Below are 19,303 nucleotides of genomic sequence, written 5' to 3'. Positions count from 1 at the left end.
CTACTGATGCATTGTTTACAAATCGCAATTTTCACACTAGACACTGTGACGATTTACAAAGAGATTTGCCTGTGCTAACAAACAACGCGCTCAGCAGACCGGCGCTCTCCCAACTGAGCTAACTAGGCGGTCAAATTTGGGCAGTGGCAGCCATGGGCTCCGCCGCCTCTGTTGTTTAGATACATTACGGAAAATTCCTTTTTTCATGGGGACCAATAACGAAAATATATGGTGAACAGAAAAGTTGGGCCGATTTTGTATTTAGATCCTCCGTCAATCGGAAAATACACCAGGCAAACAAATCAGTTTTCGAGTCCGAGCAAAAACATTATGTTTCCTTGGAGAACTGCTTTTCGAAGAAATTGTCGGATATGACGCGAGTGTCAGTGTCAGTGTCCAACTTTGTAAACATGCGTGGAGTAAACTCTCTTGACTTTTCAGTGTCATTTAAGCATACCGTTCTTCCCTTTTTTGCCTCCTTTGGTAGATCCCTACGAGAATTGCTGCCGCAAGAGTAACAGTGATTCCAAGAACTATTCCCAGAGTTTTTGTAGCGTCATCGTTAGCTGGCAAGACAGAAATAAATTAATGTAAAAAGATATGGAATGCATGCAATTTACATGTACGTCATCCATAAGAGGATAATTGACAATTATTCTTTGAAATAGAGGTGAATAGTGGCCAGGTATTTACCGAGCCGCGAAAGAGGCGAGGTAAATATTCCCAAAGCCACCATCCATCGAGATTGAAAAGAATAATTGTTTTAGTATATACACCCGAAGTGATGTCAACAAAATCAGAGAGGAAACCATTAAAAAGTACGATTTGATTCAGAGATCACATCACGCGTAAGTTTAAAAGTAGATCTTTGCCGAATTTTCAAACCTGGTAATTCACAAGTTTATCATTTCGCAAACATCAGCGTAATGGCTTAAATGGAACCGCTAAAAGCTTGAACTGTTTCCTTACTAAGAAGAAAAGTAGAGCTTTGTTGTTTTCTGTTGACTCGCCAAGTTTATAGCCAAAAGGGTTTGTTTTATCGTTCTTCGCATGAAGTACTGACAAAAATTGCGGCTCGGTTGCTCGAGGTAAGACGTCGTCTTCTTGTATCATTCTTTTTCCTGTTTACTTGAAACGTAGAATTTCTTCAAACATTTCCTTTTAAATTTGTTTGTCACAAATAAACTTCGATTTTTGAGCCCAAATTTTCTTGTTGGAAAACGCTGAGTTCATGAAACGGCTTCTACGCGAATACACGGGAGTTGTAAACAATCCATTGAGCACAAAACTCAGCTACAGTAAATTGAAAAACGTTATATTGAATCCTTCCAAGTCTTTTCTTGCCTTGAAAAAAGTCAGCCCTAGGATTTTGTCGAGTTTTAAAAGATCTTTCTCTACAAAAATGGGAAAAACACCGAGCTCACACTTTATCCACTCGCTTGGGGGTGAATATTGTTGAATAGTCCGAGATAGCGAACCAATTAGATTGCTTAAATCACCAAGATCTCTGAGTGTGTATATACTAAGTGTTATTGTCTCGGTTGCGGGAGTTTGTTTGATATATTAATTGACGGATATTATAAATAGGATAATGTCTAATTAGTTAGGCCTTCTTCTGAAAAATAATGACCGAGCGCGTAGGTTAAGGCAGAATATGTTCTCGTTCGCTTGAACGTGACTTAAACGTCGGTCATTATTGTGGCAATGACTTGCTCTTCCATTTACCCCGTTCGAAATAATAGATAGATGAATTATAAGTACATCTAGGACTATTTTTTTTGCGGCCGGCATTTTCTGGTTTGTTTCTTATCTAATGGCATCATCCATGACCTCACGATTCTGAACGGATATAAAGCCTCACTGGTCCTGGGAGAAGTAGCCTTCCACGCAGACGGCGTTTTGACTAGTCACGCAACGACGTGTGACGAGGCCCTAAGAATGTCTGCTTAGGAGGAACGCCAGTGCGGCTTGGGTTAACGCAATCTATATTTTCTTCCCTTGCGGTACTTACAGTAAGCGTTTTGTGTATCCTGCTGTATCATAGGTGAGTTAGTTTGAACTTGCCAAGGAGTAGACCAGTCACTTTGAAGTTCTCCAATCCACGAAGACACTTCAATCTGATAGACTTTGTCGCAGTCAAGTGTCAATAGATGATGTAATTTCGGTGAAGTATGCTCTTCTACCCGGCGTTCTGCTCTGTAGCCCTGTGGATTTATCACCCTAAAGCGTATGGTGTTCTTCGTAGTGGCATACACGTCACGGCTCCATGTGAGGTTTACTGTGCAACCATTTATCTTGCTTTCCTTCTTGTTAATAACTGGAGTTTTAGGCTTGCCTTAGGTTCACAAAAATATATCGTCATCAGTTAGTTATTTACTTGTGTGTAGGCTACAAGGGATTCGGTTTAATTCTATGTTTCTGATCAATTAAGATCTGATAAGAGCACCAAAATATGGGGATTCTTTCGCGACTGTAGGGTTGTCACTCCAGCTGCTTTAATCAGCCCCGTTTAGACACCTCGTCTTACAAGACGCTCAAGTTCTTGACCACCTCAAAATTACTTCCGTTGTTTTAGTGTAATCCGTATGCATTTTTAGATCACTATGACAATCACGTGACATTTTGGGGGCATACAGTTTATTTGTAGCCCGAGTAGCATCATTTGCGCCCCGAGCGGAGCGACGTTTTCGCTGCCGTCGCGTCGTCGGATCATCAAGTCCCTTATAAGATCAAGACAGCGAGGCATTACAATTTTGGCAGCGTCAAGGTGTATAAAGAGGGAAAACATCTCACTTGCGGTCGACGTGCGTAACTAAAAAACTCATTTGGTTAAACTCCCTAACAACAACAGATTACCTTTGGTTAAGTCAGAAACTTGATTTGTAGACAAGGCAGTTTCGATTACATGAAGGTCCATCAGTGCCCCAACAAAAGGTTTATTTACCAATGGCAACTTGAACAGGGCTGGATGATTTCCTATCACATTTTCCGTCTCAACATGGTCTGACGATAAGAAGAAGAACTCGTTCCATTGTTCCTTCCTCAAAATTTCTGTTCCATTTACAAACACCTTGATCTTAGACTCCTCACAGGTTATGGCTACATGATTCCAGTCACCGATTGCGAAGTTTGCTTTTGCTATAGTGTTATGTATCGACAGGATGACACTGGAATTCTTTATTGCTGCGTAAAGTAGGTTTCCACTCAAAGACCAAATCGCCATCAAAGGTCCCTCAATACTACCGGATTTAATCCAAAAAGCAATTGTAAAGTCGCAGTTTGTAATGTTTACTTTGGGCACAGTGACAAAGGAACCTTTTTGACTGAAATACACCGCTTTACTTCCAAGGCACCAACCTTCAGTGTAGTTGACCGCACCAAAAAATCTACAAAATGAAAATTAGAACAATGAATGTAAAAATCAATGTGAAATATTAAGCTTAAAAAGAGCATACCACCAGAGATCTTTCAAAGTTTTTGAAAACTACGACAAATTATGAAGGGACTCCCCTTTGATGCACAAAGTGACTTATGAATATCAATCAAATGCATGGAGAACATTATGATAAAATTTCTATGATGAAAGGCGTTGACGTACGATAACGATGATAATGACCATGAATATTATGATGATGATAATGATGATGATGATTATTATTATGATAATCATCATCATTATCATTATGATAAATTTTCTATGATGAAAGCATTGACGATAACGATAATGATTCATGACTATGAGTATTATCATCATCATCATCAATATCATCAAGTTTCTTCAGTAGGTTATTTATAAGTTATACTAACCTTACATCTAAATCAGAACCATCTAGGAACCAGTGGCCATATTTTGGTGTCCCTAAGGAAAGATCATTTGTCAGATTGACTCATGAAAGATTTTATTTTTTTAAATTGAATCACAAAATTAACTGAATTCTTCTAATGCTAAAGAGAATTTTCTTTTGTACATTCCTTCTTTTGGTAGTTTATCATGTATCATGTTATAATTTGTCACTTTTATTCGTTTGTTACCATAATATCCATATTCACGGGGTAAAACTGTAAAAATTTGTTCGGAAATAGATTGAACTCTCTCCTTTAATAGTTTCATATCTCGTAACCAAAATAAGCAACCGTGCGTCGCCAAGTTTTGTCAAAATGTATCTGAGATAAAAGTAAACTGCTTGGGGAGGTTGGGGATGGGTGTCCACTTCATAGATGTAAGTGTGAGATTTAAACTTAATTAGGCAATGTTTTAAATTAAAAGTTATCCGTTTGTTAATTACCTTTACATCCATAGAGTTCCACCCTCATAGAGATGTGTTTATGCCAAGCGGTTGGTAGGAAACGGATGTACCGTGCTCTTATATGTGGATTTAGTTTATGAGAAACAATGGTGTCCGGGTCTGTGTTGCCATCGAACACCTGAAAAATCCAGGTAGGACGCACATGGGTTAAATTCAGTCAATAAATTCATTTCTTGCTGCATTCCTCAAAGGAAGCGGGTTGCCAGACATATTTTTACTCTGAACAAAAGTGCACACGAGCAAAATATATACGTATTAAAAGGTTGGTGGAGAAATGCCGGCTAAACTGCTTTTTTTCAATTTGACGAAGAAGAGGCCTCTCACCTTATCTTTACCTTGTCGTAGCTCTTTGTAAACATTGAACTTATTTCCATTGTCGCTGTACTGTAATGTGTAATGTGTGACCCACGTGCTGTTAGCATTTTCCCCTTGAGTAGCAATCTTTGCTACAAGGGTACGCTCTTGACTTCCCAGATCTATTTGCAACCATTGTTTAACATTATTGGTATGAGGTGACCACGATCCTACTTTATTTGAAGTTCTTATAGCCTTTAGTCTGCCGTTGATGGCTGCATGCTCGGCATCCAGTTGCGAAGAAGCAATGACTTGCCCGTTGGAGATCTCTCCGTCTCCCATACCGAGAGCTTCTTCACATTCTATTGAATAAAAACAAACAACGACGGCTCTCGAACAGCACTATTCTTTGACTGGGTAATCTGGCTTTGACATTAACCGATGCACCTGGGTTTGATGAAAGTAAAAGGTAATGATGATGAAGATGATGTGGTCCTACTGATTGTAGCAATACTTATCACTATGATGTTGTTGTTGTTAATAATGATGATAATGATGATGGTAATGACGATGATGATAATGATAGCGGAGCTCTGGCGCGCGAAGCGCGCCTGCGGAGCACCATGCGTAAGCAAATCTACCCATCCCAGAAAATTTGGTAATCACGTGACAGTACACCGCCCGCCCGTCCGCCCTCCCGCCCGTCCGTCCGTCCGTCCGTCTGCACCGTCTGCACCACAGGAGAACCAATGTTCAATCTCACACTTGCTTGCTAGTCTGGGAGCACAAGAAGACTGATATTGCGCATCAATGTTGTGATCAATTGACAGCTGTCAGAACAGGGTATCCGCTGACCAGTATCACCTGGCCGTATCGCGGGCTCAGGTTTTGACCCATCGAGGAAGAGAATCTTTTTGAAATTATCCGCTAACAAGTCACTAGTTTTCAAATGATCGCAGGCTCAAGTTTAATGTTTTTTAATTCATATGAAATATGTTGTGTTTTATATTTGCCGCACAATTAAAATTTTGATTTCAAACTGACCCCGGAAACTAAAATTCAGCCAGTTTTTACTGGCAGGGAAGACATGCCAGTTGCTTTTGATTTTTCTCACCAAGGTCACCCGTTGGTAACGCTCTACGTCCAATTTTTATGCTCTGATTCGTCAAAATTTGACAGGTGAGTTCATGCGGAAAATTTATGCAGCATCTTGAAACTTGTTTACTTTGACAACTGAAGCTGACAGAGTTTTGTGTCAACTTGTGATGTTTTTAAATTTCTTTTTCCACTGAATGTGCGAAATGAAATTCAGCTGCTATCAAGAGTCTTCTGTTATTCATGGCTAGTTTGTTTACTGGGTTTTTGGTTGAGAAATACGTCGCTTGTCAAAGTCGAAAATCCGATTTCGGATGGCATCGTTTTCGTTTTTCACCTTGCTTGATGCTTAAGAGCGTTGAAAAGTCTGAAGCGATCTGGCCTTACTTGATAGTTTTCAGTGCATCTCGAATGGTAAGCCTGAATAATTATTGTATTTGATGTCGAGCGTAGTTTATGGGGCTATTTAGTTTATGCACGTTTGTAAGATTTGACACAATAATCTGACCGAGTATCAGGTTTGATTATAAGCTTATAGAACTTTAAAAAGCCTCTAGACGTTTTCTAACCGCAAATAGAAAGAAAACGTTCGAAAGAATATCTAGTTAGAATTCTGGCTGTAAAAGAAAGCTTTGAGCGATTTTCTTCCCTCGAGTTCATCTTTGAAAACAGCAAACACCGGGAAGCCGGCTTAAAACATAAACAAGAATTTTCAGAGACACTTAATACTTGTCTTCGTGAATGAAAATTGTTGTCTGTGTATATGTTTCACCGAATTATTTTCCTTTTATTGATTGTTAGTAGTCTCTTTTACAATTTTAATCGCTGTGCCGTTTGTTTTCAGTCGCTCATGAACATCGCTTGTAGGAGTAGTCAAAATGTCGCGCGTATCAAACGCTTTTGAAGATTACACATCGTTAAAAAGCCATTATGTTGAAGCGTATAACTCTGTTAATCTTAATTTAAACAGTCGACTTTGGCGCTTGTTAAAAGTGAGAACCGGCTCGCCGTATAGGTGATTTTGTAAATTTTTTTTTAACGGTTTCGCTAACGCGTGCTTCGATCGTCCTGAATATTGAATGAGTGCAGTTTGTATTGCAAAATTGTGAAATACTGCATTCTGTCCGAGGTCTGTATGATGAAAACAGCGCATCATGGTACCATTTCACCTCAGATGTGATGTATAAAAAGTATGGAAGGTTGGTTTACATGTTCCCAGACTTGTTGGTAAGATATTGTAAAGTAAACTTGTCGAACGCAAAAAATTCGGCCTGATTTGTTTTCCAAGAATTTGTTTTCCTGCCCTAATGTACTATGATAAAGACCATTATGGCTATGGTGTACATATAAGGCTATCAAGTCGATGTAAGATTAATTTCACTCTTGGCTTGGACTGTTTGCAAATTATTTTTCTCTAAAATTACTTAGCCTTTCCCTCAAAAGTCACATGAATGTGCTCTAAAGTTAACTCATTTGTGGAATACAAGTTTACAATTGTTTGATTTAAATAATAAATTCGAGATAGTAGGAGCTTCGCTTTTAGCCCTGGCTAAATCTATATATTAATGTTTGTAATGGTGGTGGCAGTGTTGGTTGTAGCGGTGGTGATGATTATTTTCAAGCTGAAGATTATTTATATAATGATGACACTTAAAAAAATGCTGCACAAACTTGGTGTAAGGCGTCCCATTTACTAGTTGGAAGAATACCTTGATTTAGAAGCTCTAATCTGCAGAAGTCAATAGCTTTCGGATTGGATTGACAGCAATCCAAAAAATTGTAAACAATGGCTTATTTTTAACGCTACAATTGAGGGGGGGGGGGGGGGGGGGGAGTGAAAGTTAAACGACGAGATACAAACCATCACAAATGATGGTGTTGGCATCCTCACTCCATGATCCACCAATCCCGCAACGAGCAGATGAAGGACCGCTGACTTGATATCCACGGGCGCAGTGAAAAGAGCAAATCTTTCCATATGGGTGGGTTGGTAAAAGACAATCAGAAGGTGAAACAACCACATCATCCCGCAGTGAAGGTTTTCTGCACTTAGTTCCTTTTTAAAATAGACAGAGTGTAAAAGAGAAGCAAAGTAAAATCCATTTAGTGCTTTTTACCGGGAGCTTATTTATTTTTGCTGGAAAAGTGCTTTACAATGAATCTAAAATTACCTGATGATTGTGGAAACGTCGTGATTAGTATATGAGTGGGACGCTCCGGTTGAGGTTAATGGACCTTGCAATCAAGTGTTAATTTTCATGTCTTCTTTTTATTCCATTTCTTTCAAGAGAGTGGTACCTTTTTAAGATTCTTAACTGGCACCTTTATACAATACACACTAGCATAATCTGGAACAGAAATTCTAACTCTTCCAGAAACACATGACGTTTTCTTACTTACCTGCCGATATTGTGCAAAGGTACCGATGGTGATGACTACAGTTTCTATTTTTCAGTTGTCCCTTCGAATTTATCTCTACACAATCTCCCTCGCCCGTCAAACTTTCCAATTGACTGCGTAATTCATGACCGTAACTAGCTTGTGAACCACTGACCAAACCAACCCCACTTGAATTGTGACTGGGATTCCTGTGCAGACCAGTCCACGCGCTTTGTGTTAGAAATGAGCCAAGGGCATTTTGTTCAGCACGTGAAGTCACCATAGGAAGACTAGATTCAATTGCTTTACAGGCCGATTCTGCCGCGAACCAATCCAGTGCGTAAGAAGAGACTCTGTAGCAGGAGCCGAGGATCTGAATCCAGTCCTGGGGGCAACCTGCAAAAGACAAATAGAGACCTTTAGATTGTAAGACGAGTACGACTACGAGTACCAGATTTCCTCAATACTCAGTAGTGCGCGAGTGTGAACCAGCGTCATTTTGGCGGAAAACGTGACAGTTGTCATCATTCTACAACGAGTTAGCGTGTTAGCGGACGCAAGTGAGTTATAAAGTGTTATAGGTTTTATTATTTTGCAGCTGGGAGCCTAAATTCATTCAAAATAGATAACAGAGTTAATTTTTTTGGTGAAAAATATGTAGAGTGACGTTATCCGCGGTGTCTATTATTTGAGAATACGTGAAAAAAAAACTTTAAATGAAATGTCATGCTCGTAGTCGTTCTCGCCCTAGAATCTAAAGGTCTCCAATATTTCTTAAATGAACGAATATTATCATAAGCTGTAAGCAGAGGGAATCAAAAGTTGTTGTTGATGACTGCTATTATTATTGTCGCTGGAACAAAATCTGATTTTCGTTTTATTATTCAACAAAAGTCTATTATTATGACGAACGGGAAATGTCCAGATTCATTGGGATCTTAGGTAAACGGCACAATCATTGACAGTACTGCTTACATATCAAACTTACAATTTACTTTACTTTTTGCTCGTAGGCTTACTTATTATCATAGAAAGTTGTGTTACCGTTGATTTCACAAACGTAATAATGGGACGACAAACACCCTTGGTCATTCCATTTTCCTATGTGAGGGTTCATTACCACACAATCTTCGCCACTATTTCCGTGATTGTTTGGCTCTCCACTCCACCAGTAGCTATAAAAAGCGCCAGACCCATCAACCCATTGCCAGCGTGAACTGTCCCTGAGATCCCTCTGTAAACCAATCCACGTCTGGCCCTCTGTTCTTCTAATGAGCTCTTGTATTTTAGCTAGTGAGTTCAGAATAACAAGACTTGATCCCAGGGCTTCACAAGCGGACTTTGCTGAATACCAGTTCAGTTCGTTGGAAGATACTTTGTAGCAAGAACCATAAAGGCTTGTCCATCCTGTTGGACAAGGTGCTGAAACATATACTCAAAGTATAAATTATTCAATACTTAGCCTGAGAAAACAGCCAACATTTCGCGAGCCCAACACTGGTTTTACCGCGAAATGACGTACGCCAACATTCCAGATCTGGTTAGTGCTTCTGATTGGTTGTGTCGCGAAATTTGCCTCAACCAATCAGAAGCACTACCCAAATCTGGGTAATGACACGTCATAAGTATGGACTTGTTGCAGTCCTTCCTAAGACGTCACTTCGCGGGGAAACCAGTGGTGGGATCGTGAAATCACGGCTGTTTTCTCAGGATATTCAATATGTGACCGGTCTTTTTTTAATTGCAATGTTAACATAATGCTAAACTGCTTTTCCTCGACCATGATATTTGCCAACATGAAAAATTCAGGAAAACGCCCGTACACAATAATTCTCCGTACCGATCTCCGCTCATTTCCATTTGATAAAAGATCATAGCATTTTCTCTTTGGTGATCATTATTAATTTACATAAACTTTTGTCCACCCTGCGAACAGATTCTTTTTTTTTTTCATCTGTTGGACAATGTCTCTTGACAACGTTCTGCAAATAGATTCCATGTTGCCGTACGTCTGTTCAGTTGTAGATCACAGATAGAGTGTGATAGTGGTAAAAACAAAACCAAATAAACAAATAAGAGGCACACGAGCCCCACCTCTTTAAGTCCTTCACTTGCTTATTCCGAAGTAATCTCACATACCTTTCAAAGGCGCGCGCCATGTTTGAAAAACAAAGAAAAACGTTTCCATGACGTCATCCATGTGTCTGTACTCTAATACAATTTGCTATAGTAGTATCGGTATAGTATAGTACATTCACTTACCAGACATGTTTACATCTTCCGTAAAAAATATTTCAAATCCTCTATTCTTAGGATCAAATTTCTCGTTTGAGTGAAATGTTAACACCAGATAGTCTTGTGAAACTAAAATAACTTTTCCGGTCAAGTTACCACAGTGATGGCCAATAGAGTTATTACCATGCGAAATGCTCAGGTAGTTAAATCTGCAAAAGGAAATACTCAATATTTCACGGGTTTACATTAAACAAATTACTTTCATATATGTTCCTGTTAAAATGCATTAAGTCAAAGGCTTCTGTTCAGAATAAAGAACCATTCAGATGGATTGGTTTCTTTGAAGTTGCTTTTCCATGACATGATATTTACGTTTTTTTAAGAGCCATTTGACTACTTAACATTTCGAAGTGGTGGCCAATTCCTTAAAGTAAGTACAAAGAAAACAAAACAAAAACAAACTTGGAGAAAACGGTTTACTTTAAGTTATTTAAGAGTTTTGACCCTTCAAAATTAAGCCGAGGTTTTTAATATGAATGACCCCTGCATTACGTAGCAATTTGAAACCTGATGATGTTTATCAACAGATTCAGTTCCTAGTGAATTATGTCAATTTTTGCACGCCAATAACTGTCACAGACATTGGTGTCCTTATCAGGTGCACTTCTTGCCCTGTTAACATGTAATTACTTTAGCTCATTATATTATTACCCAAAGTTTTGTATAATGATCCTCGGATCATAAGCCACCAGTTCTTGCCGGCTCAGGCTTCCCTTTCACCCCAAAATAGTTAGCATTTTCACGGTTTGTTTTGACACTGTTCACTAACACACTTAAGTTAGAAACACGCTTAATGAAGGAATATTACTCTAACCTGCATTCTGGATCAAACGCCAGTTCAAATATTTGAAACACAAGTTTTTGCACCTTGCCATGTGGAACTGAGATATTATAGACGCAGTGCATATTTGGTGGATAACTGTGTACATATACAGGGGATCTCAGTATATTGTCCTTCGCCGAACCGCATAGCTCTGCCGAGGAAAATGAGACATAATCGAAATGTTTACTTCTACTTTGCATCGTTTGGATTAAATTTGGTATTGGGTGGGACAACAACTTTGCACATGCATCATGCTTTTTTTGAACATTTCTTTGCCGTCACTGCACGACTACGGCGTGAAACTGCCTGATTTCATGTTTTGTGGAGGACGTGAACACAAGGCAACGACTTTCTTCTTCTTTTTCTGAACTTCGATACAGTCTTTTAGAATTCAGCTCCAGGAAAAATTGCCATGATTTGACGAATTGAATGAGATAAATGAACGCGATAAAGTTTGAAGCAGCGCGAATTCACTTTTTATGTAACGTTTTCCATGTAGCCGTCGCCGTCGTTGTTGCTTTAGTTCCCTCGCGAATGAAGACGTTAGAGCAGCTAATTTACGTAGAAAATTAATTCATGTGTAGCCAGACTAACTATTACCGTGAAAAATGTCCCTTACGGTGGTGTGTGTAACGCACCTATTGTTTCTGCAACCGTACAGAAACTGTTTAACCACTCCGGTTACTCAAAATAAAGAAATAGGTCTAGCCTTCGGACGTAGATCAAATTTATATCGCGACCGCTTGTGTGTATGTAGATGGATGGGGAAGGGCTTTCGTTGGGGTTTCGTTGTGTTTTGACATTTTGCTACTTGTTAAACGTTTAATAGAAAGCAGTTGCGACGCAAGCTGCTCTACAAGATGACAAACGTGATACGTAAAACATCACCGCTGGTCACCATCTTAGTTACTGTCCCGACATATCTAGGAAGATCGAAGGGCCTGTGCTCGGAAGTAGGTTAAATGGAAAATTGAGAGTTATTTCCCACACAAATTCTTGTATTACGCTTGGGTCCCTTCGGCACTTACCACTTCGAGGTAATTCACTAAAATGCAATCTAAATCCACGGTTTCCTTTGTCAACGTTTTCCGAGTGGAATTTAATTACTGTGTAATTCCCGGCAACCATCACTGCCAAATTGTACGTCAAATTACCGCAATATCTGCCAATGAGAACGTTGCTTTGATGGTAAATGTTCAAATAGTCCTTCCTACAAGAAATAAAAAATCCAGGCCCGATGAAACAGTAAAACCGTTTGGTTCTTCTACAAAAAACAAATTTTATTTTGGTGACAAATTTGCTTTGATAACCTGCGCAAGATTACATATTTCATTTATTTGTTTTGTTCTTGCATTTTGCCCACAAAAGTCCGTAACTGGTCTTGTTTAGATAGCTTTGTAATATTATTGCGGTTTTATGTTGTGTACAATGCAGCAAGGTAAGCTTCTTCGCTTCTAAAGCAAGAGTGTCAATCTACTACTCTGCTAGATTGTTAACGCCCATCGCTTTGGTCAACAATTATTTTTCCATGAAAAAGTAAGGGCCGATCTATTTTGTTAGGCTTTGTCTTGCCGAATTAATATACAAAATCGTTCAATAACTTGACGAATTAGTAAGACCATAAACCTCTGGAAAATGTTCAAGCGAGCGTAGAATGTGTTTTGAGTTAAGGCAGAGTGGTTTACCTCTATTGTTTTGACTATGGGAAGAAAAGTCACAAGAAAAGCAGAATAACAAGTGTGTCTGTATGTTTGCTTAAAAAAAATTAAAAATGAAAATTCATTTAAGAATACACGTCTCTTGACAGAGTGGTGTAATAACAGCCTGTGTACAGACGTCCCCCCTCCCTCAGGAAAAATCCCGGGCTAGTGTAATAATAACTCCAGTTCGCAGGTGTCATAGTCTCTTTTTAAAGAGTCTTAAGTCTTAAGCTTTAGCTTTTGCCCACTTTCTCTTTTCATAAATTATGGGTACATATGCACGAGAAAAAAATCGAAGTTTGAAATACACAGTTCTCTGGAGTATTATCACATGACCTACATTAAGAAAACAAAAAAATATAAGTTATAGAGGTCTATTGACAGGCCGTTTATTGGAGGCCGGTGTCTGTTAGCAGATATTCAGCTCTATAGTACTGATTTTGGATGGATGTGGCTCGAGGACTTTACAACCCTTTTCTACTTCTCATTTAAATCGCCTACACACAATCCCACAGAGGTTCCATGTCGAATGATGCAAAGGTCACATTCAGAATTTTTCCTGCTGGAATTTCCCAAGTCCAAGTACAGTCCATGTTTCTTGGATAGTGGTTTGGATATCCTGGACTTGTTAGTATAGTATTGTTTACTACTGAACCGCATTCTGCAGAATCAAATGCACAATTTCTTATTAATTGTCATTTCTAGTAATTACTAGTCGGATTAATAGTACATTAGCATCTTGGATATTAGATTGTTCCTTAGCAGTGTAACTCTCATAGTTTGTCTAGGGCTAGCTGGGTTCACACCCTCAGGAAATTAAATTTTTCCGAATTCATTACGAATCCGAATTTTCAGTTTCGGATAAGTTGATGCAGGTCGAACACCTACGCATTCGAATCCCCCTTTTTTCCTTACAGAGAAAATCCTCAAAGTTGTTATGAGGCCGACCTCCCCTTCCTGTGAACAAGGCTGCAAGTATACCGCTGATTAACAGCAGCAAGGGCCCAAAAAGGGTGACTCATATTGCCCCTTATGGTATCATCCAGGTTAAAAAATCATCATTTTTCTAAATTTGCAATTTTTAGACGATTAATTAGAGCTCATCAAGAGCTTTCTTTTAAAAAAAAATCCAAAAAAAAAAAATTTTCTGTGCAGATTTATGGAGCGCAAAGGTTTTTTCTATGCTAATTATTTTAATTGATCGTTGACAAGTCCTGTCATACTTGATACGCATGCCGCTGTTGAACCAAGCTAATCACGCAATTTGACAGAAATCGTGGTTTGCAAGTATAGTGCTCACTGTTTTTCCCTGGAGTTTGAAAGTGAATGCCTACAAAGAAGAAAAAAGAGCTTGTCCGTTTTCGTCCTCGCCTCGAAGACAAAAGAAGACGACAAAATCGTTTTGCCGCCAAAGAGTGGGCTTCGAAATTAGCAGAGAGCGACAAGGGCTCCTACTACAATCAAGAAAAATGGCTAAAAGATGACAAAGCTCCTGAAAAACCCATTGAAACTACCGCGGGATCGAGTTTCACGAATTTGTTAGCGAGAGGAGCGAGCTTTTTAGGCCGCGAAGCAGCTAAGCGAGAGATGAAGTCACAAGAGGTCCCTTGCCATATAAAAATCGGATGAAGTACTGTTTTGAAAGTGTATTGTAGCGGGAAAGAAGCTTCAAGAAAAACTCCCGGAAGCGGTTTGTTTTCGATTTTTCCAGGGAAGTGTCCAACTTTTAAAAAATGTATCGAGTAAAAGTACGCTTGGCTCAACTTGGCTTGTCCGGTGCGAAAATGAAAACTGCCGTTGCAAATTACTAATGAAGCTTTCTCGACAACAGAAAGGATCGAACAGAGCAGAGCCCTTGAAAATTGTTCATCTGTTGTCGGGTTTCGTTTTCAACTTTTCCTGCTGTGTCACTATTGTTGTCCCTTCTCTGGTATGCATCAACATTGACAACTTTCAAGTTGGTGTCATAATCTGTTATAGTCTCATCACGGGTAATACGCCGCCAAAAATCTTTTTCCACTGTTTTCTCGAAATGAAAATCAGGACAAGTTGAGGATACGTTTTAAACTCCAAGTCGGCAACCCGTGAACCAATTTGCTTGAAATTTGGCCAACTTACTGTCAGATAGTTTTTCTAAAAAACCATGCCTGCGAATTTTGATTTCTTTTTTCGTTTTCGAGTTAGAGTATTTTTTTCACTGGTAGTGCTAATGATTTGCTATTCCTAACTTCACCTGCTTATATCAACAGAACAAACGCACTTGACAAAGCGATCTGAGACACGATTTTTTAGTCAAACGTGTTAAGAAGCGAATGCGTTCTTAACTGACTTCTTCCGTTAATTTTTGGCTGGAATGGGCTTAAATTTACAGTGACACCTACTTTCACAAAAAGCTTCTCATTTCTAAATCGCGTTAATATTTTGATTTTTTAAAAGAAATAAGCAATAATCTAGAACTATTAAGCTTTCAGAAAATGTACGGTTTAGGGGGGTATTTGTTAAAAGCAAAAGCGCTAGCGCCGATCAACGCGAGGAGGGTGCTTGAGGGTGGATGATACCTTAAAAAAAATTAAATATCGTAATGTCTCATGGGGTTAACTACATTATTTTTATTCGTTACATTTCGTAATCATGCAAATAATCTAAAACACTAAATTCATTTTGTGAAGGATTTGGCTCACATCACCATGTTTTACTTAGGCTTTACTGTACTTAACAGAATGAGTGAAAATAAACTACTCCTACCTGAATTTCCTTCAGCTGTAATGCTGCATAGCATTAGAAACAACACGAAAAGAACCTCCATTTTTCTGTTAATATAAAAAATGAAGTGGAATTAGTCAAATTCGTCATTTCAGCAGGGTGGGAAAACGAAAAAACATTGTGCTGACAACTGAAATGAAATGGATAAAGACAAGAAACCTCTTTCATTGCTCTGTGAATCTTATAGGTTCAGGTGCTTTACCACTGGATCTTCAAGGCTTTCAAGACTAATATAGAGGAAACGTTAATTACTAAAGCCTGTCCAATTATGTGGCTGCGTTTATCCTAAGCATGGACGTCAGTGGGGCCATAAAGGACATGTTTCAGACTTTTTCCGAGTAAATTATTTTAGTGACTTACCAAAATTAAACAAAGTGCTTCTTTGATAAAATTTCTGTTTTTAATTTAATTAACATTTCCTTCCAAAAACCATTTACCCATGTCATTAGTAAAAGATAATATGTTGCAGCCTTATTTAAGTCAAACATCATTTATTATTGATCGCTTTCTGTTATTCAAAAAGAACATTAATCTGAGAGTCACATCTGCCTAGATCTCCTCAGAATACATGTGCTTTCTTGTCAAAATTTCTGTTTTCAATTTACATAAAATTTTCTTCCCAAAAAAACATTTACCCATATCCCAAGCCGTGAGTGAAAAATAATATGTATACGTAGCAGTCTTAAACATAACAAAAATATTCTTTGATGAAATTATAAATAGCAAACGGTTTTTGGGTTTCTAAGAATATCAATCAATTTTGCTCCTCGACTTTACACTAAGATGTCTCTGTCTCAATTCGTGTACACTGCATGTGACTGGCTCAAAGCAGTGGGTGGTTAGGATGGCTGTGTGGGGAAGATCGTTGGAGGTCAACAACCTATGGGTGTGGCAACCAGGTCTAGACAAGCTCATGCATTTTGAGAATTGAGAAACTGATTACCTTCAACATAACTTATCTGTGAACTGATTTAATACAAATCCCCTCTTGCACCTGTATATGTTTTACATACTTGACTAGGAATTTTTTTCTTGGCGAAGATTCTGTCAGCTTTTGAAACCAGATGGGGGCAGAGAAAAGAAATCAAACAATTTCTTTAGGAGTACGATTGACGCAGTCTGTATCGGTTGCAAATGCTGGTGAAATTTTTAAGCGATCTGAGATCTGAGTAACTTGCCAAGCCGATCAATAGCATTTTTGCCGGCGAAGAGCGGTGATAGAGTCTGTGCAGGCGAAACGAAAACCAAATAATTCCTTCCAAAACAGTTATTACGTACGAGGAAGGGAATATTAAGGACTACATTTACAACGAATGGGAATTGCGTCGTTTGCCGTCGATCTCTTTTCACCGGCTACAACTTTAATGCAGGTGTATCCAAGTAAACAAACCGCAAGAAAACAGTTTAACTATTTCAAGTCAGAAATTAATTTCACTTCCTTTAATTTAATACGTAGAATAACTTGATTTCTTCTTTCGTTGAGTACCAGTAATTATCATCACGGATAAAACCGCATGCTCTTAAGTTTTATTTTCTGGTTATATTTGTGCAATATGCGGGCGTAAAACTTGAAGCATACCCCCCTTCGTATTTTACTAATTTCTCCAAACGAGGTCCTTAGAAAGGGTAAAAATACTGATAAAGACAATTTGAAATTGATATTGGAATATACGGCGTTTATGATAGTCATTTCGATACTCTCAGCAGGAAAGGAATGCACCAAGCCTTTCGGGATGTAGACTGTTTACTGAAACGTTGTAAAGGACAAGACCACTCTCTTTTCCTTTTCATTTTCTTTCCTCCATAACTGAGCAACATCAACAACAACTGAATAGATCAGAGTTTCCCATACCAGAGAGCGGTAAAAGCTTATGTAATCACACGCAGACAGCACCTTATTAACAACTTTAATCTTGTTTAGTGATTTTAGTGATAAGGGGTGTTAAAAAGTTGCCATAAAATTGTGTGAACATAGTGGAAGCATCTCCAACCGTTTATTGGAAATTCTGATAAGTTTTGATTCCTATTTCAAATTTCACCGTCAAAAACCACTGATTAATAAAAATTATTTCCTAAACGAACTTGGATCCTCTCTACTGCCTTGAAATACAACTTAAATGGTACTTCTTTGAAAAACAACTTAAATGAGTTAGGACCCAGTGCGAGTCAGCCAGCGAGCAATGCGTCTGAAAAATACGAATGAAATTAAATTAGATTTTTAATTCGTTGCCAGTCACCTATTCTTGGAAAATTGTTGTGAAGTTGTTGTGAATCGACTGGCAGTAATAAGATGGAATAAGATTTTCTAATGACAGTAAGACAGTTAGAGCCAGTATTGAATAAAAAAATATCAATTTCGCGTTTTACTGATAAGATTTGTGACAAAAAACAACAACAACAATAAATACTGACTATTGATATCGGTTTCAAAATCCCGTTTCATTTTTGGACGCAATTTTCAATTTTACCAGTCTAATAAACTTACTTTTTCAAGAAATTGTTTTTAACTGCTCGTTATATTCAAACAATGAAAATAAACTTGTGCAGCAAAAAGGTAACAATGGGACATATACCAAAACGTCTGATCTCTTCTGCGATCTCAATTAGTACCTTACTGGTACTTAAATTCGTGATTTTGCCGGCGAGACAGTATTTCGCGGGGTTTTATTTTTGGAAGATACAAAATGGAGCTTACCAGTAATTATAAAACCGGAAGGCAATTTTTTTTGTCGATACATATCGTTGCCATTACACGTCAATGTTATTTGAATTTTCATATGGGTATTAAGGGACCGGTCATTATTTATCACCTGGGGGGGGTCGGAGGATTTTGGGCTAAACACGATGAAATTTAGCCGATCCCCCCTTTAAATGTTATTTTATTGAAGTGATCCCCCCTCATAACTATATATAACTTTCGTGATCCCCCCCCCCCCCAATGTCTTTGTACCCATATTCACCTTTCGACGTGTATATTTAGTGTTTTAAACGTTCATATACAGGTATAGTATTTCTAACTATGATGTACTTACAGCATAATAAAGCCGTTATCGCGCAGTCTTTTTTTAAAAGTGTCTCTTGACGAGGCTCAAGAGGCAAATGAAGTTGTTGAATGGGATGATGAGGCTCAAGATGAGGCAGATGAAGCAGTTGAATCGAATTTAGTATAGAGCTGACACAGGACGCCCATTCCTGGAGAGGCGATAAATGGTTTATGTTTAAACAAACACGCTTTTTACAATGTTTCAGTTATCAGAAGTTTATATAGTTCACAATTTAGAATTCACCTGTCATGTTTAAAGATGAATATTAGCTAAGTCATGAGCACGTTATAAAAGGAAAAATATAAAAGCGTTAAAACAAAGCTTTCTCGATATAAATTGAAATGCACACATTCGCCAGTGTGACAGACTTCCGTTTTTTAAATAAAGTTGTGTTAATAGAACAAATTGAGATTGCAAATGCCATCATCTCCCAGCAGAATGGGCACATTTATGTTGTATGCTTTCAAACTGGCATTGTTCAAGCAGATTTGAGTGGTCCCACCTCTGAATCCTTCCAAAATTTTCAGTGATCCCCCCTTTTGGGCTCTCAGTTACGACTGATCCCCCCCTCTGTTCTCCTAAAAATCAAGTGATCCCCCCCAA

At 38.5% G+C, this 19,303-nt stretch overlaps 2 protein-coding genes across 2 annotated transcripts in view; both read right to left on the bottom strand.

Annotated features, from left to right (window-relative positions):
• Window positions 1–2,351, bottom strand: part of LOC140941700 (platelet-derived growth factor receptor beta-like) — a 37,538-nt gene extending 35,187 nt beyond the window's left edge. The window contains exons 1-2 of the mRNA XM_073390712.1: window positions 2,012–2,351; window positions 458–566 (exon numbers count right to left, since the gene is read on the bottom strand). Of these exons, the coding sequence (XP_073246813.1) occupies window positions 458–566; window positions 2,012–2,042 (140 nt within the window). The 5' untranslated portion in view covers window positions 2,043–2,351. The remainder of the gene's footprint in view (window positions 1–457; window positions 567–2,011) is intronic.
• Window positions 2,352–2,821: 470 nt separating this feature from the next.
• Window positions 2,822–11,276, bottom strand: LOC140942111 (uncharacterized). Its single transcript, XM_073391090.1, has 9 exons — window positions 11,185–11,276; window positions 10,338–10,519; window positions 9,120–9,482; window positions 8,097–8,471; window positions 7,558–7,752; window positions 4,632–4,963; window positions 4,287–4,425; window positions 3,808–3,859; window positions 2,822–3,386 (listed from the first exon to the last, which is right to left on the bottom strand). Exons 1-9 carry the CDS (start codon window positions 11,274–11,276, stop codon window positions 2,822–2,824), a joined length of 2,295 nt encoding a protein of 764 aa, XP_073247191.1.
• Window positions 11,277–19,303: the final 8,027 nt, after the last annotated feature.

Source organism: Porites lutea, chromosome 6 (genome assembly GCF_958299795.1).
Source record: "Porites lutea chromosome 6, jaPorLute2.1, whole genome shotgun sequence".
Taxonomy (NCBI): Eukaryota; Metazoa; Cnidaria; class Anthozoa; order Scleractinia; family Poritidae; genus Porites; species Porites lutea.
The sequence above is the reverse complement of the archived record's forward strand: the minus strand, read 5'-3'. Positions and strand labels throughout refer to the sequence as shown.